The 27,830-nt window shown below is 35.7% G+C and overlaps 1 protein-coding gene across 8 annotated transcripts; it reads left to right on the top strand.

The window, feature by feature from the left end:
- The first annotated feature begins 811 nt into the window (after positions 1–811).
- Positions 812–26,260, top strand: LOC131929357 (uncharacterized). Of its 8 annotated transcripts, none has more exons than XM_059285489.1 (9): positions 812–1,109; positions 1,399–1,623; positions 13,546–13,703; positions 20,919–21,021; positions 21,228–21,392; positions 21,568–21,786; positions 22,292–22,330; positions 23,182–23,260; positions 23,605–26,260. In XM_059285489.1, the coding sequence occupies exons 2-9, from the start codon at positions 1,494–1,496 to the stop codon at positions 24,182–24,184; spliced, it is 1,473 nt and encodes a 490-aa protein (XP_059141472.1). In that variant the 5' UTR covers positions 812–1,109; positions 1,399–1,493; the 3' UTR covers positions 24,185–26,260. The 8 variants fall into 8 exon arrangements, with proteins under 8 accessions (XP_059141472.1, XP_059141473.1, XP_059141475.1 ...); XM_059285490.1 differs by having other exon boundaries at positions 1,462–1,623; XM_059285492.1 differs by having other exon boundaries at positions 1,467–1,623.
- The last annotated feature ends 1,570 nt before the right edge of the window (positions 26,261–27,830 follow it).

The following is a 27,830-nucleotide window of genomic DNA, read 5'->3' on the forward strand; positions in this document are numbered from 1 at the left end:
TAGTGTATTAGTGTTAAACCCTGTGCATTACAACAATTATCGATAAGGCTTGTCTTAGAAGTTAACTTAACCTTTAACACAGTGGCTTAGACATTGGTTGTTAGGAGATTATACTGATTATACCCCTCTCCATGAGCCACCAAAATGACACTTTTTCTCTAGGGTAGGCCTACTTTATGACAGTGCGTTCGCAGAGGTGTAGCTGGGGGAGGGCGGATGGGGCGGCTAACCCGGGCGCCAGCTCTTGGGGTCGCCAAATGGGGTAGATTTTTTCTAAATGCTCATTCTAAATTACACACAAAGTTAAGAAAACAGAATGACACTTGGTTTTACGTGCTTATTTAGCTGTTTTCTACATCCATTTAGTGAAACATTGGTGTTTGAGGAGGGAGGGTACTTTTTCGCTTACGTAACTAACTAGCTAAATTGATAGTTCGCCCTGGGCTCTGTAATGCAAATAAACCCTATAGCAGGAACACGGTGGGTTACTATATAGGATAACTAAACTGGAGCATGGATTGCACACGACAGCCTTGTGGAAGTATAACGAGAGCGCACCGAGCCGCCAACTCACTATTGGTTATATGTACACTAAATGCTTAAATACAGCTCTCTCATGTGCGTCTGGGAAGTAGTGTAGACAAACCTACATCCCATAACTAAGATCCATGACATATAGCGCCGGTTTTGTTTGAATTTTTAAAAAATTCTCTTCACACGCTACTTCACGCTCGTTTAAGAACCTTGAATGTTTTTCAGTTTGTTTTAGTAGTTTTCGGTTTTACTTTTGTTCTTCGCGGAAATGTTCTAGGCATAGATCTAGTACTAGATCTAGATCTAGTAGGGCCTAGGCCTAGTCTAGTATTCCCAAAGCTGGATAACAGGCAATGCTTCTGCGCATGAGCGCATTAACCTCATTCATAAATAAACATCGCCTTCACAGATTACTCACATTTGGTTTAAGCACCGAGACAGAAACAATAAATGAAATACGAATATCCTAGGCCCAAGTGACTATTTCAGTTATTTGATTTAATGATTTAATCTAGATCTAGTCTTACTAAATCGACGGTCACCAGCTATTGTGTTTTTCTTTCGTTTTTGCGGAAGTAATGACGTTATAGATTATAACAAATGAGAATCTAGAATCTAGATCTAGTAAATAGTAAAATACACTACTAACTAGTAACTAGTCTAGATCTAGAGACCTAGATCTAGACTAGATTCTAGTTAAGATTAGTGATTTGATTCGTTTTTAGTCACTAAATCTAAGTGATTAATTAATTAATTAATGATTAGGCCCTAGATATCTAGATCTAGAAATTAAGAAAGTAATCATATCATCATTATTATCATAAGTAACATAAGTAACATAAGTAATCTAGATCTATCATTTAGGATTTTAGGTAGGCTACATGATACTATTGATAGGCCTAAATAAAATTATTAAAATTATCTGAGACTAGAATAGATTTAATCAGAAAGCTAAGAAGATGCCCAGGAAGTCAAAGGCATCCTTTTTAAACTTTTGCTTTGATGGACAATCTAATTTGTTGCTGTCAAGATTGCTTATTTTCTTTATCTTCTCATTGGATTTAGAAGTTGCACAAGGACTCTCTACAGGTAACTTTTTGAGTTTTTAACCTTACGACTAAAGGCATGAGCAGGTGGGGAGTACCAACTTCCTTATTTCCATAAAGATGTAATACTTGGCTAATAGTTATAACTCAAAAAGCTAAGCATAGGCCCCTACACATATTTTTTTTAATTTTTAAAATCCTCTGTAGTCTGTTGCCTTGGTGATGGCCATATTCATATTGGATTTTATTGAAAACGAATTTCATGAAAACTTAATAGGCCTATAGTCTGGAGACACATTACATTTTCAAAAAAGAAGATAGTTTTTTTTTTAACTTGTTTTCCCCCATACATTACTGTAAAAATTACATTACTTCGTCCAATTTTTTCACTATTTCAACAATACAAATTTTTTTTTTTAATAAAATTCCAAAAGTGTTCTGTCAGTTTTATTTGAACATACATACAGAGTAACTATAGGAGCAGGCTGGTTTTTTATGAGGCTTTTATTCAATCCAGGTTGGATTATGCTTCTGTAGTGTGGAGCGGCAGCTTTATAAATAAGCAGCGTCCTCTTCTTTCTTTACAAAAAAGGGCTATAAAACTGGTTACTGGCTTGTCTAGTAGTCTGGATTCTTTTCTTACTACTAAAATACTTCCATTAAATAAAAAGATAATATATACTAAATCAATTTTCTTATATAAAATATTCCACGAAACAGCCCCCTCTTACTTATCAGATCTATTTTCTTTTAACATAAAATTAAATCGTCGTCTTAATTTACCATTCCCTTATTCAACCTTTTTCCAAAAACATAGCTTCGCCTACTCTGGTTCTAATTTGTGGAACAATCTTCCTAATAAAATAAAGCTATCTAGATCTGAAAATATATTCAAATCTAAACTAAAACTAAAATTATTTAATGACCTAACTGACTCATTGTAACATTTCTCATTCATCTATTATATTCTCTTTTTTATCTCATTGTGTATGATAACTATGTACCATTGTTTCTTTATTCCACATTTTTAGTGCTATGTGTTACTGCTATGTGTTATTGAATTGTTTTATTTGTTTAAACTGCCAATGTGAAAAAAGGCCTTTGTGCCTACAATTGTAACCGTTGTTTGAATAAATTTGAATAAATTTGAATTTAACTGAAGCAAATTTAGTTCAGTTTTGATAATTATTAACAAAGTTATTTCAACAATGGTACAAAAAAAACATCAAACTGAGAAAAACGCAAAAAATCAACAAAATGTTGCAAAAAATGAAAATTTACCGCTGTATGTCACTAAAATCTACCACATTTATAGCCTGAAGTATGGTGCTGCTGAATATATTGCTTCTGAGCTTTTTCAGCTGTTAGTTTCCTTTTTTCTGTCGCTCTTTGTTTTACATAGAGCTGTAGTAAAGCTGTTGTCAAGGTGTCTTTTTTGGCGTCCTTCACAGAGTCTTCGACTATGGTATCCTTCTTTTGACAGCAATGCCATAGCATGCATGGGTCCAAAATTGAATTCTGCTATCGCAAAAACAGCAGTATATTTTGCATGGTCTCAGGTCTAAAGCCAATTATGATAAGACGATGTCTTTGTTTATTGTAAATGGCCTTGTTCTGGATTCTTTCGCAGTTGTATTCTTACGGTTTACAACATTTTTATTACTGCCACACCATGCTTGAAGCAAACGCTTTACACTTTTTTCATAAATAGTAGCCACTACATCACAGTTACACTCTGGGAAAGGAAATGTATTGATAACATCAAAAAGCAAATCACAGTCGACAATAATTCTGCATGGCTGTGGTTTACAATTAGCACTACCAGTATTAGATGTAACAGTGCTTTCTTCTGCCTGTAAAAACTGTCTTACATTGCCGCAGTTTCTTGGTAAATGTGCATATTGCATCTGCATCATTTGGACGCGCCCTTACTTTAGTAAATTAGTTAGATGTGTGTATCTATTTTTAGCGAGTGTTTTGTTCTACCCATTATCGAAAGAGAAACAAATTAAATCGTCTCACTGCTTATGACAATTCACACATATTAATCTAAACTGTTAATAGTATATTAGTATATTTAATTGAAATAATCATATGTTAAAATAATGTAAATATTTCACAGAAGCTTAGAGATACAAAACTAGATCAAACTTAGCAACGCTGTGAAACTAAGGGAATGTTTACTTCCGAAGCAAAACGACCGATCGCTAACTAGCTTCCGCATTGAATGCCAATGAAAAAATTGAGGTTAAAAATTTGATACCGGAAAAACCCGACTGAGTAAAATAAACAACTTTATGACGTAGAAAAATAATCATATTAAAATAGGTATTTTGATTGATCCTTTAATTTTAGAACAATTAAAGAAAGGATGTCATGGCCCTTCCATTGATATGAAGCACATTAGGCTTCCGCTAAGCCTAATAGTACTTTTCTAGGTAGAAAAATGGCTATTTTTACCAAAACATCAAACAAATGACCCTGTACACACTACTTTGAACCCGGTTTTTCATAAATAAATAATGTTTTAGGGTCATAACAATGTCATTTTTAGAATCAACTATGGTTATTCTGTATAGATCAAGTAAAAGTGGGAAATCGATGATTTAATGGATTTATGACGAAAAGTACACCCGCCCATGCCCTTAACAATTTTAAAAATAGTCTTTTATTTAATTTTGATGTAGCCTAAGCCTAGAATTTATAAATTATATTTAATATTTATAAATTATAATCTTCTATGGCCTAAATTCTATAATATTATTAGGGTCTTGGTAAGATGCAAACTCAAAATGGCCAGGCGGTAAAGTGCTAGTCAATTGCTGGCTTGCGAGTAAATAGTGAGACTCCAATTTGTGAGACATTTTTTTTTTGTTTTATGCTGTTGTTTTCTTGGTTTCTTTTATAAGTGATAACGTTTATCAACTAGTTTATCTAGTGTAAATTCTTCTGATTTTAATTGGCAAAAAAGCCCCCCCCCCCCCCCCCAAATCTTCAGTAATGCAAGAAAGTTGGAGGTGGGGGGGGGGGTGTCATTCAGATTATTAAAAGAATAACTAATTGCCATTTATCGAAGAAATAAATAGGCTAACCTACCTAATAGTAGGCCCCACGTATTGCAGAGATAAGCCAACATATCGTTTTTAAAACATGGCTAGTCATTAGTGACATTTGTACATTATTAAAAACGTTTTAGGCTACTAGTTGCTATAACAATTTTCTTTCAGAATTTTATCTTTATAGATCTAAATTAACGATTTGTACTCCAGTCAAGAGATTAAAAAATTGGCATTTCACAAGACCGACGATATTTAGTTTTTTAATATTTTGCCATTGTTTGTCTTCTATTATTTTCTTTTTGCTTCGCCACTTCATCTGATTTTTTTGTACTGTAATGTGAATACCAATTTTGCTTCAAATTTACAGCATACTACGTTTGCATCTGCTTTATTTTTTTATTTTCTATGAAAGGTGGCCTTGGCTAATAACCCAATTACCTACTATTTACACAGCACCTTTTATAACCGAAACAGAAAGTACCCGGTCCGTGTAACACGCTTAGTTCAGGGACTTTGGAACCTGTCCGTGTCACTGTGGGCTTGGTTGACTCGGGTTTTTACAAGCTTTTATGAAACTTACAGTGCTTATTGCAGTGGTTCTTAACCTGGATTAGTTCGAAACCCAAGGGTTTGGTGAGTCAGTCTCAGGGGTTAGGCGGTGGTCAAAACACACACGACTCATAGAACCAGTTAAGTTGTAAAAACAAATTACGGTTAGATATATTAGCGTACTCGTCCCCGCGGGGATAGAAGAAAGAATGACGTAATATTTTAAGAGAGTGTCATCATTGCGTCACTAATATTATATTCTTGTGACCTTGTTTCCTAAAGCTGAGTTATTTAAATGTAAACAATGCCTGCGTTTGGATCATATTTATCGGGGCACGGGTTTTAAACTACCGTAATAGAGAGGTGGAACAGACTTTAGTGACCGTCCAGTTGTCAGGGACATAGAGGGGCGCTCTCGGGACCACTCGATTACACTATTGCTGAGGCGCCGCGTACTGCCCTGGCTCTTTAAAACTAATGTAGGCGCCATGGTGTTCACAGGATTACCTAGGGCACCAAATAGAACCCTGCGGGGGCTCCGGCGAACTTATAAGCGCCATAGCGCTCACGAGATAGCAAAAATTGCACCCGTTAAATGGCCCGTTGAGGAAGGATACAACGGGCGCTAGGTTGATAGTGCTGTCTCTCTTCTCTAAACTAAATAAACCGGTAGTGATCTCCCCTAAACTTTCTCGAATATTCTTATATAAAACAACAGGGGATGGTAACTGGGGATATAGTTATGATTTTTAATCCATTTTAAATACTGAAACTTTTAAAAATAGAATAGAATCTCAGTAAAAAACAATTGCTCACCAAGCGAACGCCTAATAAAGGTGTGTATAATAGTGCGCAATAGTATTAGTACTTAATAAATTTACATTAGTTTTTTGAGAAATCGGAAGTAGCGTAAATTACTACTTCCGGTCAACGGAAATTACTCAAAATTTAACAGAAGGTAGAGAATTAGATCTTTTACTTACATGTGAAATTTCATTTATCTATCTGAAATAGTACTCAAGTTATAGGCTTTTGAAAAATTCAAAGTAGAAAAAGTACCACTTCCGGTTGTCGGAAATCGCTCAAAAGTTGATACGGATCTACGATTTTGATATAATACTTATATATGAAATTTCATCAACCTAGCTGTAACGGTACTCAAGTTATCGTGTTTACACACGGACACACAGACACACACACAGACACACACACACACACAGACATACGGACAAGATTGCAAAATTATGTTTTTCCGTATCAGTGAGGTGTAAAACGTCGAGATTTGTAAAAATCTCGATTTTTTTTTTTTGCACGATTACAATACTTTCTCTATACTACGTATATACGAGAAAGTAAAAACAAAATCACCACCGTAATCAAATTTAAGCGGAAACTAAAAGTGACATGAAAACGGATTTTTATCCAGAATCGGTAGTTATCGTAGTTACTGCACATTGATATTAAATATAGTCGTAGCCATACCCCTAAACCTTGCACCTAATCTCGATCATGACAAAAGTCGCATTTAGAGTTTCTTTTAGGCTACTCTACTTGTCGTCCCCCCCCCCCCCCCCCCCCCCCCCCCCACCAAAGCACATCTACCGTCCCATTCAACGAAATATAATTTATATAGAAAATTTACTTTCACCAGTGTCCGCCCCCTGCCAGAAAATTTAGTCTGACAGCGAAACTATTATTACAGATGTTCATTTGGGTCTGCTCACATCCATACATCCGGCCATTTTGGGCTACTGGAGGCTATTAGCAAATCAAATGCTAGTTGATTCGTAGAAGATAAAAGATTCTACAATGTAATGCGTATCAAAGGAAAGAACTCGATCTTGCCTAGCAACATAAATCGATAAATATTGATATTTTATATTTACCCAAATATTTTTGCTTTTACGAAAATACACAACGTGTATCTTCATGTTATTTATTTTCGCTTGTTTCAAATGATGTGGCGTATTTTATATAAGAAACTACCATGCTTTAATTTTACGAACTGTGCATGTTCACCGTTTTAGTAACTATCCTCAAAGCCTTATGATTTACTTATCGCCGCTTACAATTGTATTGATTGGCTGATTTTGTCGTGAAGTGACACGAAGGAAAAGCGTTAGAACTTGTTTTACTTGGGGAAGGGTGTCTTATATAGTACTTCTGTAAAGAGATAGTTGGTCTAAACACAGGTCTTTGTAGGTATTTGCAACATGTTGGGAAAAATAAGTTAGGCTCATATTTAAAGTGTAAAAAGTTAGTATCCACCACGGTGTATGTCCCTGGCTTACACTCGGCGTAAAATTCTCTCTATTTTTCACTGTTCACCCGATCCTTAAATCATTCATTCACATTGAGGCTGTTGAATAATCTTTGTATGAAAAGAATATGTTGTGTAAAAATCAGTCTTCTTTGGTGGGGGGGGGGGGGGGGGGGGGGGTTGGAGTACGACGACATAACATACACTCCATTACTATGTCGCAACTTTCTATGTGAAATTATTTGAGGTGTTTGGGTAAATGCAGCTTAGAGTGTCGGCTAGCTTGTTCGGGCTATCGCGAGTGTTTATTATCTCCACTTTTAAAATTGACTTGAGTAATCGTGCGGTTAATTACTTTTAATGAAATTGTAATGACTAATTTAATATCGATATATATATATATATATATATATATATATATATATATATATATATATATATATATATATATATATATATATATATATATATATATATATATATATATATATATATATATATATATATATATATATATATAAAGATGTTATTGTATTGTCATTGGAGGCAAATGTATAAGCGACAAACCCACAAACAATATACATAATTCTAACCATAATCATAACCTGACATCTATCCACCCCTATCCCTATCCCCTATTCTTATCACGTGACTGCGGAAAACTGCGCACAAAACAGTGCGGCATTTTTGTAATAAGGATACAATTTATACATGTTTTCGATAAAAAAAAACAACTATTTCGGGGGCGGGGGTAGAATTTTCGGGGAGGGGGCGGACACTGGAAAAAGTATATAATAATATTTCGTTGAATGGGACGGTAGACATGTTTTTGTGGGGGTGGGGTGGGGGTGGGGTTGGGGGGTGGTGGGTGGGGTGGGGGGTGGTGTGTGTGAGGGGGTGGGTTGGTTTTAGTTTAGAGAAAAGAGACAGCACTATCAACCTAGCGCCCGGTGTATCCTTCCTCAACGGGCCATTTTTCTCGTTAATACTAATAGTTTCGCTGTCTGTCTATCTATCTATCTATCTATCTATCTATCTATCTATCTATCTATCTATCTATCTATCTATCTATCTATCTATCTATCTATCTATCTATCTATCTATCTATCTATCTATCTATCTATCTATATCTATCTATCTATCTATCTATCTATCTATCTATCTATCTATCTATCTATCTATCTATCTATCTATCTATCTGTCTGACAAGAACGCTCTAGAGAAAAGACAAGGAAATTAAAAACCTTCACAGTAAAACGAAAACGAAATATGACGTCGACACATTTAGCACAGAGTAGAACATAATCTCAAACCAGAGAGTGCACACAGTAATATGACGTCATTGATTCTCGCGTAAACATTGAATAAAAAAGGAAATTTTGTCTAATCTAAATGGTTTGCGTGAAGAGTTTCTTGCATATAATTCTTCGGGTAGGGGCGAAGCCCCACCCCCCGCGTAAGAACGTCTGAGCCCCCCCCCCCCCCTCCCCATCTCAAAAGAAATTTCTTCATCGATACTCTATAATAAAATTACCGCCTAATTAATGTGTCTAATCTTGCAATTTCTTTAATGCAATTCTTCGGGTAGTGGCTAAGCGCGACACAAGTGATTCTTTCAGACTTTTTCCTCCCCGGAGAGGGGTGGGGTAATTGAAATTTTCGGGGGCGGGGGGTAGAATTTTCGGGGAGGGGGGCGGACACTGGAAAAAGTATATAATTATATTTCGTTGAATGGGACGGTAGACATGTTTTTTTTGGGGGTGGGGGTGGTGTGTGTGTGGGGGGGGGGTGGGGTGGGGTGGTTTTCTCATCGATACTCTATAATAAAATTACCGCCTAATTAATGTGTCTAATCTAAAAAGTGGTTGTCTTGCAATTTCTTTAATGCAATTCTTCGGGTAGTGGCTAAGCGCGACACCAGTGTTTCTTTCAGACTTTTTCCTCCCCGGAGAGGGGTGGGGGTAATTGAAATTTTCGGGGGCGGGGGTAGAATTTTCGCGGAGGGAGGCGGACACTGGAAAAAGTATATAATTATATTTCGTTGAATGAGACGGTAGACATGTTTTTTTTTGGGAGTGGGGGGTGGGGGTGGTTTATGTGGGGGGGGGGGGGTGGGGTGGGGTGGTTTCCTCATCGATACTCTATAATAAAATTACCGCCTAATTATTGTGTCTAATCTAAAAAGTGGTTTTCTCGCAATTTCTTTAATGCAATTCTTCGCGTAGTGGATAAGCGCGACACCAGTGTTTCTTTCAGACTTTTTCCTCCCCGGAGAGGGATGGGGGTACTTGAAATTTTCGGGGGCGGGGGTAGAATTTTCGGGGAGGGGGCGGACACTGAAAAAGTATATAATTATATTTCGTTGAATGGGACGGTAGACATGTTTTTGTGGGGGTGGGTGGGGGTGGGGTGGGGGTGGTGTGTTTGGGGGATGGGTTGGTTTTAGTTTAGAGAAAAGAGACAGCACTATCAGCCTAGCGCCCGTTGTATCCTTCCTCAACGGGCCATTTTTCTCGTTATTAATACTAATAGTTTCGCTGTCTGTCTGTCTATCTGACAAGAACGCTCTGTCTGACAAGAACGCTCTGTCTGACAAGAACGCTCTAGAGAAAACACAAGCAAAATAAAAACATGCACAGTAATTCGAAAAACGAAATATGACGTCGACACATTTAGCATAGAGTAGAACATAATCTCAAACCAGAGAGTGCACACAGTAATTAGACGTCATTGATTCTCGCGAAAACATTGAAAAAAAGGAAATTTTGTCTAATCAAAATGGTTTGCGTGAAGAGTTTCTTGCATATAATTCTTCGTGTAGGGGCGAAGCCCCACCCCCCGCGTAAGAACGTCTGAGCCCCCCCCCCCCCCCTCCCCAACTCAAAAGAAATTTCTTCATCGATACTCTATAATAAAATTACCGCCTAATTAATGTGTCTAATCTAAAAAGTGGTTTTCTTGCAATTTCTTTAATGCAATTCTTCGCGTAGTGGCTAAGCGCAACACCAGTGTTTCTTTCAGACTTTTTCCTCCCCGGAGAGGGGTGGGGGGTACTTGAAATTTTCGGGGGCGGGTGTAGAATTTTCGGGGAGGGGGCGGACACTGGAAAAATTATATAATTATATTTCGTTGAATGGGACGGTAGACATGTTTTTTTAGAGGGGGTGGGTGGGGGGTGGGGTGGGGGGGGGGGGGGGGTTGGTGTGTGTGTGGGTGGGTGGGGGGTGAGTGGGGGGTGGTTTTAATTTAGACTTTTTCCTCCCCGGAGAGGGGTGGGGGTACTTGAAATTTTCGGGGGCGGGGGTAGAATTTTCTGGGAGGGGGCGGACACTGGAAAAAGTATATAATTATATTTCGTTGAATGGGACGGTAGACATGTTTTGGGGGTGGGGGGGGGGGTGGGGGGTGGTGTGTGGGGGGGTGGGGGTGGTGTGGGGGGTGGTGGGGGTGGGGGTGGTGTGTGGGGGGTGGTGTGTGGGGGGGGGTGGGTTGGTTTTAGTTTAGAGAAAAGAGACAGCACTATCAGCCTAGCGCCCGTTGTACCCTTCCTCAACGGGCCATTTTTCTCGTAATACTAATAGTTTCGCAGTCTGTCTATCTATCTGACAAGAACGCTCTAGAGAAAACACAAGCAAAATAAAAACATGCACAGTAATTCGAAAAACGAAGTATGACGCGGTCACATTTAGCATAGAGTAGAAAATAATCTCAAGCACACAGTGTGCACACAGTCATATGACGTCATTGATTATCGAGTAAACATTGAAAAAAAAAGGAAATAATTTTGTCTAATCTAAATGGTTTGCGTGAAGAGTTTCTTGCATACAATTCTTCGGGTAGGGGCGAAGCCCCACCCCCCGCGTAAGAACGTCTGAGCCCCCCCCCCCCTCCCCAACTCAAAAGAAATTTCTTCAACGATACTCTATAATAAAATTACCGCCTAATTAATGTGTCTAATCTAAAAAGTGATTTTCTTGCAATTTCTTTAATGCAATTCTTCGGGTAGTGGCTAAGCGCTACACCAGTGTTTCTTTCAGACTTTTTCCTCCCCGGAGAGGGGTGGGGGGTACTTGAAATTTTCGGGGGCGGGGGTAGAATTTTCGGGGAGGAGGCGGACACTGGAAAAAGTATATGATTATATTTCGTTGAATGGGACGGTAGACATGTTTTTTTTAGGGGGGTGGGGTGGGTGGTGGGATGGGGGGGGGTGTGGTGGTTTTCGTTTAGACTTTTTCCTCCCCGGAGAGGGGTGGGGGTACTTGAAATTTTCGGGGGCGGGGGTAGAATTTTCGGGGAGGGGGCGGACACTGGAAAAAGTATATAATTATATTTCGTTGAATGAGACGGTAGACATGTTTTTTTAGGGGTGGGGGTGGGTGGGGGGGTGGTGTGTGGGGGGGGGGGTGATGTGTGTGGGGGTGGTTTTCGTTTAGACTTTTTCCTCCCCGGAGAGGGGTGGGGGTACTTGAAATTTTCGGTGGCGGGGGTAGAATTTTCGGAGAGGGGGCGGACACTGGAAAAAGTATATAATTATATTTCGTTGAATGGGACGGTAGACATGTGTTTTTTTTTGGGGGGGGGGGGGGGTCGGGGGTGGGGTGGTTTTAGTTTAGAGAAAAGAGACAGCACTATCAGCCTAGCGCCCGTTGTATCCTTCCTCAACGGGCCATTTTTCTCGTAATTTAAATATTTTGCGCTGGTTTCAACGCCGTTGCTATTTAGGTTATCATTTATGTATTTTCCTATTTAGAATTTATTTAACATTCTGAAATAAAAACGGGTATGAGGATATAATAAAATTTGATAATTTGATATTTTAAAATATTTCATGTTTTACTTAATTTTAATTACCTTCAAAGCTGTTTGGTTTAGGAATTATAATTTATTTTATCACTTCTTTAGACCTAATTTCTTAATTTAGTTTGAGGTTATAGTGAGGGTTGGTTTATGTTCATGGTTGAGGTTGTGGTGAGGGTTAGGGGGCCATTCGTTGCTAGCGTCCCACTTATGGGACGCTTCTTGTACACTTGATATAACGTAGTTTTAAAAAATTGTTACTCTTAAATTTTTATCAGATATAAATATGGTACTGCTACTAGTTGCAAATATATTTTGCACTTTAAATGTTAATATTTTAGAAGATACACATTTTCAGGTGCGCATGTTTTCTTTTTTCCGATATTTCGACTAGTCTTACAAAGCCGGCGCTATAACAATTTTCCAAATAAATTTTTTTCACAAAACGTACACAACTAAAATAGTCTAACCATTTTCAAATACAATGAAACATAATTTGTGTTTTAACTAGTTTTTAACAAATTTTAATCGATTTTATTTTTACAAGTGTCCCATAAGTGGGACGCTAGCAGAATATGTATGGGTTAAGGGTTTGAGCTTGTGTGTGTGGTTTTTTTGTGTGCGTTTTTTTACGTTTGTATTTTATGTGTTTGCGTTTGTTCTTGCGTTTGTGTTTGCATTTATGTTTATTTTTGGTTTTGGTTGCTTGGGATGAAGTTTAGAGTTACAGTTTGGGTTATGTTTGGTTTTCTCAAACTTTAATATTTGCATATAGACATTTAATAGGAAAAGTAATATATTGCCTCAACCCGGGCAATGCCTGGTATATGCTGCGTAACAAACACACAAGTCACGATCTTTTACTTTTTTTACATAGAGGGCCTGCCGGTTAGTATGTATATGTATGTATATGTATGTATGTATATATATATATATATATATATATATATATATATATATATATATATATAGTTTTATGCCCGCTAGCTACTCTAAAAATTTTGTAAGGATATTATAACCTTTGACATTTCATTTTAAAGCCCAGCTTTAACCTACAAATAGGAAATGATGTGGAACCACATTAAATCTGACCTTTGAAACCATTTCCTCAATAGTAATTGAAGCACTCTCCATTAAATGACACTTAACATGAGTGCTTTACTGTTGACACTACTATGCAGTTTAGTTGTATGCCAGATTGAAATTGTCAAACATTTAACCTTTTATTTTTATATTATGCATAGATGATGTTTAATGAATCCCATTCTGTTTTAATTTCTACATATTGATACATCTTTAGAACGCTGTCCAAAAAATCTGGTAACGGCCTATCTACAAGCTGCTGAGTGGGGTAAATGCTATGAGTTTCATACAGATGAAAGAACTTGGAATGGTGCTAACAATGTGTGCCATAACAAGGGGGGGAACCTTGTAACTATTAAAGAAGAGAGAATTCAGGTAATAATGCACACATATATAATTCATGATTGCATTTTATATTTGTTTGCAAAAGGTAGGTATGTCAAACTGATTTTTTAAAAAGGTTCTAGAGCTTTTTTGAAAGTTATGTTAGGAACTCAGGATTCTAAGTTAGTGGATATATCTCAAGTGTTAAAAAAGTTACGACTTAAAAAAAAATAATATAACATTTTTTTGCACATATAAAAAATCACCATAATAAAAAAATCACCATAATAAAAAAAATATGTATATCAAAATTTAGGGGAACAACGCGTTTTTTAAATTTAATTACTATATAGGCCTATAACATTTACCTTTAAGAAACAGGGCAGGGGTTCACAATCTCTCAAAAAATGCATCTTTTATTTTTACAGTTCCGGCTGGAACTTTGCCGCCGGGGCGTCGCGAGACGGGTGCGGGGGTGCGTATTTAGGGGAGTGACACCAAGACAAAAAAAAATTGCAAAATATATAGAATAAATATGATTTTTGCCAGTTCAATGTATGGTTAATTAGAGGTAAAAAGTTTTTTAAAGTACAAATTGACGATTCCGGGGTGGGGAGGGGGGAGGAAACACCATGACCTAAACATGCAAACTGTAGTGAAAACGTTACATCCAGCTGAATCGACTATAGTTGGCAATCACGGAGTCTAGGCAGACATGGGAATGAAGGTGTGGAACGAATGGGTCGACAATAAAATATTTTTTTTCGGTACGAATCGACAACAGCAGCTTATGTCTTTAAGAAAGAAATGATTCGATCATAAAGACACCGCGGCACACAAAGCTGCGCTTAAGATCCTAACAGAAGCCGCGGCAGTATCTATAGAGAACTTGTTAAAGGCAGTTAACTGCAAAGATTTTTCGTACAGCACACAAAGTAGCAAAATAAAACCAATCTGAAATAGATTTGCAAGAACTAAACGGAGTTGAGATGGGCCGTATTCTTCATTCAACCAATGCTTGCATAAATGTAGTGAATCACATTACTTGTGAAATAAGAAGGACCTTAGTTTCTCTTGCATGTAATGGAGCAGCTGTGATGTTGGGAAGAAAAAGTGGCGTCAAGACAAACATGAAAAAAAAAATTTCCATCGGTTCTGTTTGGCATTGTGCAAATTACCGACTGGAACTCTCAGTATGTAGTTTATCATTCTTCACCCAAAATCTGCAGAGAATTGCTAATATGTGCTCGTTTGTTGGAGGGAAAGTTGTTTAAATTGGAACAATGTTAAGCACGCGATGGGTGGCATCCAGCTTCAGTTCTGTTTTAGCAGTTTGGGAAGATTATGAAGTTTTAGTACAATATTTTGAAGAAGCAAAACTTGACTCAACCAGAGACTAAAAAAAAAAGATCATTGCATGTATGAAGGTTTGCAGAGCATTGTCAGAGTTAACTTTGGATTTGCAAGAGCGCAACATAGGCATCTACCGAGCAGATTAAAAAATCAAGGTTGTTATACAGATTTTTGAAGAAAGGCAAATTATTCCAGGCCCTTATTATAAAATTGCGGCCTCTGTTTTAGATAGTAACCTTTTCAAAGGAGTTTCACTTCACACAAAAAACTGTACCATTGATCCTGCAAAAAAAAAAAAATGTTTACAAAAACTACAAGAATCAATTAAACAAAGGTTGCTTACTAGTTGGCATATTGGGCTCCAGTGCTCGATACAAAGCGATGGCCGGACAACATTGGTACTCACTTAACATTTGGCGAAACAGAAATTAGAAACTGGTCAACAAGATTGCAATTAAACGAAAGAATAATCATTATCGGATTTCGTGAATTTCTCATCGAAAATATCATTCCGGATAAACAACTTCCTTTACAAATTGCTCTCAGTACAATCCCAATTTCTTCAAGTGAAGCCGAAAGAAGATATTCGCAAATGAATCCTATCATCCCGACAAGAAGTTCATTGATGACAACAACTGTATCTTCACTGTTATTTATCAGATTAGTACATATAACAGTTGCAAGATACGTTGATTCATGGCTGCTTAGAGGCAGACATTCAGCCAGATTCGAACAGCAAAGAACGCAGTCGGGAGTATACGTCAGATGAGAACTTGATTAAACTTTGGAGTTTATTATGAATAATTCATCATTTATTTTTCATTTTTAACAGTTTTTTCCTATAACTATAAAACACAAGAGAACTTGACACAATTTTTAAGAAGTAAATCAAGAATAACTTAAATAAGTTGTTAGTTACATTTTACAAATCATGCAAATGTAGATCTAGATCTATACGGTATACCAGAGGCGAGGGGGCGGGGTGCGGACCGCACCGGGTGACACCATCTATGGGTGACACCAAGGCAAAAAATAGCAAAATATATACAGAACAATGATAATTTCACTTAATTAAATGATTAATTACAGTGAATTAAATAGTCTGTTAAGAGCAAAGTTGACAAATCCTGACATGGGGGGGGGGGGGTGACACCATGATGTAAACCAGATAATGATAAAGAAAACATGCAACATCCGGTGCGCGGACCTTTGGCCACAGGTGCTTTGACCATAGGGGGTTTGACCATAGGTGCTTTGACCACAGCTGGGCTTTGACCACAGCGGGGCTTTGACCATAGGGGGTTTGGCTACAGGTGTTTACTCAGCAGAGGGTCTTTGATCACAGGTGGTTTGTCAACGAGTGTTTGATCACAAACGCCGTGTCCGCCTTTGACCACAGGTGGTTTGTCCATATAGGGTATATGATCACAGGTTGTTTGTCCAATGCTGGTGTTTGATAACAAGCGCTTTGTCCATATATTGTAATGATTGATTTTAAAAGTTTGTGTAAAGATATTTTAAATTGTGGCAGGATGTAATAGTATGTTAATTCATCATGTATAAATACAAGTAATCTAAACCATACAAGTATTACTACTTTGACTAAACTGTCGGCATGTTTTTTATCCTTTGTTATCCTTTCCCTTTATGTATTTTCAAGTATTTCTACATTTTTATTTGAGAAACTTGTTATATGTCGCATTATTTGTGTTCCATTTATATTTAAAATAAATTCTATTAGGCGTAGCACCAGCCTTTATGTGGAGACTAAAATATCGTTCTTGACTTTTTTTTTTAGTACGTTAATTTCTATTAATGGACTCCCATGAAACATGTATAAAATCGTATTAATTGTATCACAAATTAAAATCAAATAACAATTTATAATTTCTATTTTAAAATCTATATATTAAATTAACCCCCCCCCCCCTTTCTGGTCAAAGCCCCGTTGTGGTCAAAGCCCCGCTGTGGACAAAGCCCCTATGGTCAAACCCCCCTATGGTCAAAGCTCCGCTGTGGTCAAAATTTACAATAGAGTATAATAGTGCGTAATAATTGTATAAGACAGCCTACTAATTTGGACACAAGATTAATTAATTCATAAAAATTAATTAGGCATCCAATTAAGTCAAATTTAATGTCATGTTGCATTGTCTTTACGTCTTGACACACGTCCCAACTATGAACCGAATCTGTCAGAAGTGCCCGAATTTTCGCTCTGGCGTTTCGATCTAGACTGACGACAATGAGTTAAATAATTAAATTGAATTGCAATATTTTTTTAAAAAACATAAAAACGTATTAATAACAAGCTTTTATGTAATAATGCACTAAAAAGTAGAAAATACACTACTATTTAAATAACTATTTTACCGTCGTTATGGTTACATGGTAATGATGGCTGCCGAAAACGACAATACCGTTATTCGTTTTTTTAACCATGTTTCATGGTCATTTCAGAAATGTAATATTTAAATCGTTATTTTTGCGTATTATTCAACGATGCCGGTCTGGTTTTAACAATGGACGATTAGTGTTTAATGCAAACTTGCCATTAGTATATTATTGTGGTCTAATCGTTGAGAATATCGAGCAGAACATAGTAAAAGTAAGCAAACGTGAATTGCTTTAGGGGTCATCCATAAATGACGTCACGCTATTTTGACGATTTTTACCTTCCCCCCCTCCCCTCCGTCACACATCGTCACAAAAAGCCAGACCCCCCTCCTAAAATGACGTCACACCTCAGCCTACAACCTTCCCCCCCCCCCCCCAAAAAAAAAATTGCAGTTGAATTTTTTTTAAATTAAAACATCGATATTTTTCCAAAATCTTGTCCGAACTCTCTCAACATAGAGTATTTTAATCAATTCCTATTACAATTTATTAAAACAGCTTTCTTAAACGTTAAATAACGGATAAAATTCGTTTTCCAACATTACTTTTTGTTAATGCAAAAATGTGACGTCACACGCCGTCACAAAATTACGGACCCCCCCCCCCTACGAGTGTGACGTCATTTATGGACGACCCCTTATTTAATATTATACTAAACTCAATGAAAATTTTTTCTAAACTATAGAAACTAAAATCTATAACTTGCTTTCTACTAATGTCATTAATGTTTTAAAAATCATGCAGGGTAAAAACAAACCTTTAAAAAATAACTCGATCTAGACAACAGCTAACTAACTTTTACTAAGCCCGCCCATTTTGCCCGCCGTGTATTTGAATAGGGAGAAATTTAGTAGACGACACATTTCTGCTGAAAGGCAGTCAATCGCGTCACAACAACACTCCTTAAAAACTAACCAACCGTATCAATGACAATACGTCATATCATCGTTGCCATTTAAAAACAAACGCGTTTTTTCACAAATCATTTTCTAGGTTACCGATTAAATTTGATAAATAAAATTGGTATCAAATTAAAGGTAAATAAAAGTAGTTTTTAATAGTTTAAGTCATCTTGAACAATAATGAAGTTTAAAATCTTAGGCTACACCCTACTGTCTATATCCCGAGTTGCCATCCCCGAGAAAGTTTAGGGGAGATCACTCCCGCTTTATGTAATTTCAACAACTATCTATAACGAGAAAAATGGCCCGTTGAGGAAGGATACAACGGGCGCTAGGCTGATAGTGCTGTCTCTTTTCTCTAAACTAAACCCCCCCCCCACACACACACCCCCCCCACCCCCGACCCCCCCCCCCCAAAAAAAAAAAAAACATATGTCTACCGTCCCATTCAACGAAATATAATTATATACTTTTTCCAGTGTCCGCCCCCTCTCCGAAAATTCTACCCCCGCCACCGAAAATTTCAAGTACCCCCACCCCTCTCCGGGGAGGAAAAAGTCTAAACGAAAACCACCCCACCCCCCACACACCACCCCCCCCCCCCCCACACACACACCACCCCCCCCCCCACCCCCCACCCCCCTTAAAAAAACATGTCTACCGTCCCATTCAACGAAATATAATTATATACTTTTTCCAGTGTCCGCCCCCTCCCCGAAAATTCTACCCCCGCCCCCGAAAATTTCAAGTACCCCCACCCCTCTCCGGGAAGGAAAAAGTCTGAAAGAAACACTGGTGTCGCGCTTAGCCACTACCCGAAGAATTGCATTAAAGAAATTGCAAGAAAATCACTTTTTAGATTAGACACATTAATTAGGCGGTAATTTTATTATAGAGTATCGATGAAGAAATTTCTTTTGAGTTGGGGAGGGGGGGGGGGCTCAGACGTTCTTACGCGGGGGGTGGGGCTTCGCCCCTACCCGAAGAATTGTATGCAAGAAACTCTTCACGCAAACCATTTAGACACAATTATTTCCTTTTTTTTTCAATGTTTACTCGATAATCAATGACGTCATATGTCTGTGTGCACACTGTGTGCTTGAGATTATTTTCTACTCTATGCTAAATGTGACCGCGTCATACTTCGTTTTTCGAATTACTGTGCATGTTTTTATTTTGCTTGTGTTTACTCTACAGCGTTCTTGTCAGATAGATAGATAGACAGACAGCGAAACTATTAGTATTATAATATGAGACTGGTGGTAGTGTGTCAGTCATTCCGTCATCGCTATAGATTTTGGAACCATAAAAGTTAACACATCACATGTCGTGCTTTACACTTGCATCACAGTGTCCTATTGTATAGAGTAAGGTTTGTTTATATAACGACTTAAATTTATTTTATAGTTGCTACAGTTTTTACTCTTTCGCATAATGTAAAGAAACTATTAAATACACGCAAATTGCTAAAACATATTAAACTGATTAATGTCAAATATCATTTTCGTTTTGATTCCCATAAAAGTGGATACATTTTAATAATAATAGGGTCGAAAAAGCGAATTAATGAAACTGTTTTGTAATTTTGCCAAGGGAGGTAATTTAAAAATAAATTAAACTCACGCTAATAAAAAATGTGAATGCAAAATCTCCAAGAGGGAATTATTGTTGGAATAATATAATTAGCAAAATGTGAATGCAAATCTGCAGAGGACACTATTGTTACGGGACATTATTGTTGGAATATTACAGAATATTATAGTTAGCATTGATTGATCAAAGGGTATCTTTTATTTATTTTATTCACTAAACGTCCTGTTTACTAATTATAATTTTTAATCAACTATTCTGCACTGTTATACACGCGTCATCACATTCATTAGGTGCGTAATGGTTTTAGTCATGAAACTCTATTGTAAATTTTTAAAATTCTGAAAAAAAAATGCATGAATTGATAAAGTGCTATATGGTAGGTAAAACACGGATATTTTAAATAGTACCTTTTATTTATTTTATACACTGAACGTACTGTTTACTAATTATTATACTGTTTACTAATTATTATTCTATCTTTCTGCTTGCGGACAAGCTGGGGGTTTTATATTCATTCACTGAATCAGGCACCTCCGCCGGTGCTCGGACAGGGTGCGATTAGGCACCACGTGCTAAACTGTGAGCACTATGCATTTATGTTAGCATTTAAGTTGTGTTTATGTTATGAGTGTTTGTTTTTTCATTTGTGTTTTTTTTACGTTTGCATTTGTGTTTGCACTGTGTTTGTGTTTTTATTTGCGTTTTTTTTTTTTTTTTGCATTGTGTTTGTGTTTTCTTTTGTGTTTTCGTTTGTGTTGTGTTTAGTTTTGTTCTGTTCCCAAGTTGGTACATTTAAAAAAGATTTACGTGGCGGAGCATGGGTATGCAGCTAGTTAAATAGGCAGAATAAGGGGGTTTAAAATTTACTTTTTAATTGTACTAAGCTTATTGCTATAGGAAAAATATGAAATGAAAAACTATTTTATCTGGGCATTTTTTTTCGGCCGTTTGACATACCTACTAAAGGCAGAAAATTGCAGATTTTATTATGATTTTTATTTACATTTTTATTTTGCTTCAGAAATTTTTATTCAAGGCCTTACTTCATTATCGGTGGCCTAGAAATGGGCTTTGGATTGGTGCATCTGATAGTGATAAAGAAATGGACTGGAGATGGGTTACAGGTATTATATTCATAGCTTTATTTAGAAAAAATAAGTAATAAAAAAAAAGTAATAAATAAAATAAATTCTTTGATCTTAGTCAAAAAGTAAATAGTGAGCTATCTACAATTTCTAATAATGCTCTAATTAAGGACAATAGTATTTGCTTTTTTTCTTACTTATCTAACAAATTATTTTTTAAATTCTACTATTTATATATTTGTTAGGTGAAAAGGTTAAGGATGGTTACAATAAGTGGGCCAAGGGTCAACCAAGTTGTTCATTTCTCTGTCTGGAAGATTGTGCTGTTATGAGATGGAAAATTGCTGGTGGAGAATGGCATGATTACCACTGCTCTTTATTAGAAAAATATTCATTTATTTGTGAATATAGTAAGGAGAGATTGTTTTATGTCATTTTTCTCTTCAAATTTTTGAAAATGTTTTTCTAAGTCTTTGATTTTTGCCTATTGAATTAGCTTGTGGGTTTAAATATCTAGATTTTTGTTTCACATTTTTTGGTTCTATTTTAGAACATCTTAAATTTTCTATTTTAAAATGTTAACAGATATGCTGCCTGAGCCAACTACAACACCCACTACTACACCACATTCAACTAAGACAACCACTACTTCTACCACATCTCCTGGAACTACCCCAGACACTGTCATAATTTTGCAATCAGCAATGCAAACTTCTTCTCAAGTTGTTAAAGATGTGATGACAACACCTGTGAAGAATCTAAATGGGTCTTCAGACTTAATACCACTTGCTGTATTGGCACAAAGTATTTATAAGTTTTTCTGTTTTAGTGTTTAATAATTTTAAAAAGTTAACATATCTTTTTATTAGGCAATTTTCATGAAACTTTTGCTTTCCCTTGCTATGAACAAAAAAAAATTACCTTTTCATTTTCATGTACATTTTTTAACTATTATTTCTTTAAAAAATATTTCCCACTAAGATATTCTATTATCCCAATAACATTGTTTGCCACTTTCTTTTTTACTTCAATACCTGTAATGAGCTGTTTGCTGTGTTCTCTCAGTACCAAAAGGTGTAATATTTTGTTGTGATGGTTCCAGCTTATTTCTTGCTGTGTGGCTGGGTGTGACAGTGAAGCGATTGATGGTGGCATATGATGTTTTTCCTTACAGCTATTTAGTAACAGTCACCTTCTCTGTAAGGTTCTGTGGCTTCTGTGGATCCCTTAATATCTGCAATATGAATGGCTTTATACTCATGTAATTGAATGGAATACATTACTTAAAATATTTTAATTTATGTTTTAGATCACGACCAAAGCCCTACAACCTCAAGTCTTAGAACTGGTAAGTCGTGTGACTTTGTTTTGACTTTATACACCTGTTTCAGTCACTGCTTGTGGAGCATGTTGAAATCTTTGGCTTGCTGGACAGAACTGATAGAATATGACATTACACTCAATAAAGATTTATGATTACAAGTTTATTACAGGATTTAGAATTAAACAAAATTTCACTGCTAAAAATTTAAAAAATACTTTCATTTACACCATGACACCCAATAGCATTATAAACACTTAAAATTCTACACATAGTTAACTGATAATTTTGACTCTTCCATTTGAGAGATCTTCTTGGTTATGTATATTGTTTTAGTACATACCATCAAGAGCACAGGATAAACATTTATATAATTCATTATGCTTGCCTTCATTTTACTCTCTAGTCTACACTCACGTATTGAAAGGCTATAATGCCTTTATACTAACCTTGTTTATAATATGCAAGTGCATCATCATACTACCATATATATTAAACAAAAACTGGGATAATTTGATAAGCCAGTGAGCTTATATCATATGATTGCCCTCAAAAGCTTGTGATGATTGAAACTGTATTAAAAAATACAAAGAAAAAAAAGTTAGATAATGAATATAAATGCAGGGGTCAGTAACTTGGTTTGATATTGGTTTTATTTGTATAAACCTTACAGCCCTGACCTACTTTTTGCCCACTGTTTTTTCAGCCCCTTGTTTTACAATCAGTTCCGTCCTACCAAGAGTATTTTGCTATGTAATACTTCTCCTATCTTTCTGATTTGAATCTTCTTCGTCCACCAGATTAATAGGAAGTCAGGGATTTAAAATGTATATTTAATTCTAAATTTACACTGATTGTCATCTTTTAAATGATTACAGGTACTTTGGCAGTGATTGTGTGTTTTGTATTAGTCCTCCTGTTTGTGGCAGTTGTGCTTTTCATTTTTTTCAAACGAAGGTACATATTTTATTCAGGTCCTAACATTTTAAAAAAGTGATACATATTTGATATATTTTACAGTCAATTATTTGGTTGATAAAAAGTATATTCTTCATTTGGCATTAAAAGTCTTGATTGATCATGCCAGACAAACTGTGATGTTTACAAAACTGTTAGAGAAAAAAGTCACTGCATGAGATAAGACAGAAAGATAACAAAATGCTTAGGACTTTTATTTTATGCATTAGATTATCTTGTCATTTTTCTGATATATTACAGCAAACAGTTTTAGCTTTCACCTAGGTAATATTGTGTATTTTATAAAGTGATATTTAACTTGTTTTTTTTTTAAATGTTTTTAGACGCAGAAACAGAGAAAAAGAAGAAGACTTTAGTGTAAGTTATGAAAATCCATCATATGGAGAAGTCAAACGTCCACTTTGTAACTATAAAAATTCAATCAATGAAGACATTAATGATTGTAAAAATAATAGTAGTCTCAGACCATCACTTGCTGCACAAGATGCTAGGCTCTTGCCTCAAAGTCATTCTCAGCTGAGAGGTGAAAATAAATATGATACTCCACCAACTTCATCAAGGTATAGAGAAAAACTACCAAAGAATACTTTTGATGGAAGCAATGAAACTTTAGCCAGCTCTACAAAAAGAGCCTTCTTGGATCATGACAAAAATGAGGCATATACCTATGATGTCCCTCGCTCAGCTCTAAGTCAAGCAATGGCCACTGGAAGTGAAAGCATATCTGATGAACCATACTACTATGATGATGAAACTAATATTTATGAGTCATTAGATGGTTCAGGGGATGAAGAGTTTCAGAATAATGACCTGGACAGAGATGACATTGTTTACAGTAATGTTGAAGCTTTAAACAAAAATGTCTATGTTCCTTTCCCATTTGATGGAGCCAATTCTAAATAACGTGACCACTGAAAACTACTTACATTTGGTAAAAATCTACAAATCTAAAGGAAATATTTGAGATTTTAGTAAAAGTTTGTTTTAAATAACATTGTAAAAATATTTTAATACAATTATTTTGAATAAGCAAAATCTATTATAAAAATCTATCCATATGTTTAAATACAACATTCAACTAATTAACTTAGTGTTCAATAAATAAGAACATTATATCATGTTAAATACATTTAATAAACTTTTAAACACATTTACGTTTACTATGTCCCTCCAATGAAAGAATATTTTGATAAAATATATAACTTTTGAGATGAATTGTGAGCGTTTATTGTACAATATTGACCTGTTTGTTTTTATTATTCTTTGATACAAAATTATTATGCATGCGTTTATACATTTTAATGTGAATGTAACAAAGGATGAAAAAAAAGGATATTTGTAAATATATATTTCATGCACGGTGAAATTTGTCTTATATATTTAAGCTGAATTTTGAAATTCTTGGTCAAAGGCTTATTGTACATGTAAAAAATATATATATTAGCAGTGATCACTCTTGCAGCAATTGACATTGAACTCAATTTTAAAAACTTTGTATCTAATGATTTGTTTTTACTTAAAAATCATGTAGTATATTAAATAGGTAATTTAATATCTTTGATCATAGTCATAGTCACAAAACATGTAAACTTTACTCCATTTGTCCTATTTACTTTTAAAATGTATATATTTGAGAAAAAAATAGTGTTTATGTTGAAAAGAGATCAAGTGTTTATATGTTTTTAGTGTACTTCCAAGCATGTCAAGGGCCTCATTCAGTGGTACCTTAAGATACAAATTGAATTCATTCCGTAACATATATTGTATTCAAATTGCTTGTATCTGAAAGTAATTTTCCCCATTGAAAATAATTGAAATGCCATTGAATTTATCCAACCATGTAAAAATGTATATATACATATAATGAAATGCTAATGAAAGTATGCAAGTTATTTGGTCTGTCCTTATGCATTACTACACCTTTCACACAATCGCACAAAATTTTGAAAGGTTGCTTCCGGGGAGGACCTTTGTCAACACATACTTACTTGTACATACACTCATACACACACATTCATACGAATGCTCATAGTCTCTCTCATACATATAGATTCATCCACATGCACTCTCACACATTTTTAGGAACACTCATAAACACTTATTCAGCTTGCATATACACATACAAAATCTCACCCATGATAAACACACTCCCTCACACACATTTTAACACTCCTACTCAAACTACACTAATAAACACACTCACTTTTTGTAATCACAATATAGTTTCAGACAACTACGATATATCCTGTCACTGGGACCCTATTGTTTATCAGATAAGAATAGCATCCACTGCTGCAATGTCTATTGAAAGTTCCATCTGGTTGCACGTCGGTAATGGCGCCAACTACTTTTTATTTTTTTGTTTTGTTTTTGATAAACTTATCTTGTCATTCTAGAGCAGGCTATCACAAAGAAGTTACATATTGTGCTATATTTTGACAACTAACGAAGGTGTAGATTTTTTGGTCTGTGAGCCTCTTTGCTCTATGTAGCATTGCATATAGAAGAAGGATATACAATACAAACTTGAGCAACACATTACAATGAACCCACAGTCAAAATTACCACCACACTGTAACATACACAGGAAATTGGCTGGCCAATGTATGAAACACATTGTGTGCTAAAAGATTTTCCTGCTTTGTTATTTTGTCCATGATTGATTAAACACTTTTAAAAACTAGCTTTTGTTTGCCCAACTGGGATTTTTAATGTTCTTTTAAATGAAGCATATACTAATAGACCTAAGCTTACAAAAAGATTTATTTCATTATTTGGTTTTATCCCAGTGTGATAAATCGTTTAAAAACTTAATGTATTTTGATGTGTTTTTTTTTCTGTGCATGAAACCTTATTAGTCATCTGCATGATTCTTTATATAATATGCCTAATTTTCTTCTGTCAAATAATTTTTTTACTGCTGTCGATAATTTAGCTCTTGGTTGTTAAAAATCAGAGTAAACCTAATGCAAATTGTTGTTTTTATTTTGTTTTTTAAATTAAATGTTGTCCCTAAAAATAATCAGTTTCTTCCACGCATCTCCTCGGTGGGAGGGCAGGGGGAGCCCCCCCCCCCTCCCCGTTGAAAAAAGTCTGGAAGAAACGCTGCAAATAATTTGTATCAAGCTGCCTATTAAAATACAAGTAATTTGTCCTTTTTGGATAACTGTTTCTTGGATGTCTTTTAAAATCGAAACCGAACATGTTAAATCTGGATTATTTTAAAAGATCATCATCCCCATCGTGCCAACGATATATTGTGCAGATGAAGTAACGTTTTCAATGGAGGCCAGTGGCGTAGATTGTAGGAAAAAAGTCACAGGAAAAAAACGGGAGTTATCTCCCCTAAACTTTCTCGAATATTCATAATATATAACACGGGATTGGCAACAAGGTATATAGATATGAATTTTATCAATTTTTTAATTACTTTATCTCCCCTAAACTTTCTCGAATATTCATAATAATATATAACACGGGATTGGCAACAAGGCCTATATAGATATGATTTTTATCCATAGAAAACAGAATTGCGCACCAAGCGAACGCCAAAACAAAATGTGCATAATAGTGCGCAATATTATAGTACTTTATAAATTTACATGCGTTTTTTGAGAAATTAGAAATAGCGTAAATTAGTACTTCCGGTCAACGGAAATTACTCAAAGTTTGACAGAAGGTAGAGAATTAGATCTTTTACTTACTTGTGAAATTTCATTTATCTATCTGAAATAGTACTCAAGTTAAAGGCTTTTGAAAAATTCAAAGTAGAAAAAGTACCACTTCCGGTTATCGGAAATTGCACAAAAGTTTATACGGATCTACGATTTTGATAAAATACTTATATATGAAATTTCATCAACGTAGCTGTAACGGTACTCAAGTTATTCATTAAAAACGTTTTAATAACAAGCTTTTATGTACTAATGCACTAAAAAGTAGAAAATAAATTATAGCCTACTATTTAAATAACTATAAAGAAAAGCGTGGGTCTCTTCCTAAACATTAGTGAAGGTATCCAATAGATACTAAAAAGACCCACGCTTTTCTTTATAGTTATTTAAATAGTAATCTACAATTTATTTTCTACTTTTTAGTGCATTAGTACATAAAAGCTTGTTATTAAAACGTTTTTTATGAAAAAAATTTATCTAACAGATCTCAAAGCGTGTTTCACCTTAATACCATCTCTTCACAGAAATATGTTTATATAGGGGTTCCACGGGGTTCAATTTTAGGTCCTTTGCTTTTTTCTTTACACATTAATGATCTTGCTTTGCACATCGACGCAGGTCAGTGCGAGATGTTCGCTGATGATACTTTGTTACATGTCTTTGCAGACAGTGCTGACTCACTCAGTTACAAACTTCAAACATGTGCCAATCAGCTTGCTACTTGGACAAAATTTAACAAAATGAAACTTCACCCCGATAAAACCAAGTCAATGATTATTACTATTCATCAGAAACGCCTTCGTCTTCCACCCACTTCATTACGCATTACAGTAGACCAGGGGTCTCCAAACTTTTCCGTCCGAGGGCCGCATTAA

Source organism: Physella acuta, unplaced genomic scaffold (genome assembly GCF_028476545.2).
Source record: "Physella acuta isolate Inbredline_101_S28 unplaced genomic scaffold, ASM2847654v3 ptg001618l, whole genome shotgun sequence".
In the NCBI taxonomy this organism is placed as follows: domain Eukaryota; kingdom Metazoa; phylum Mollusca; class Gastropoda; family Physidae; genus Physella; species Physella acuta.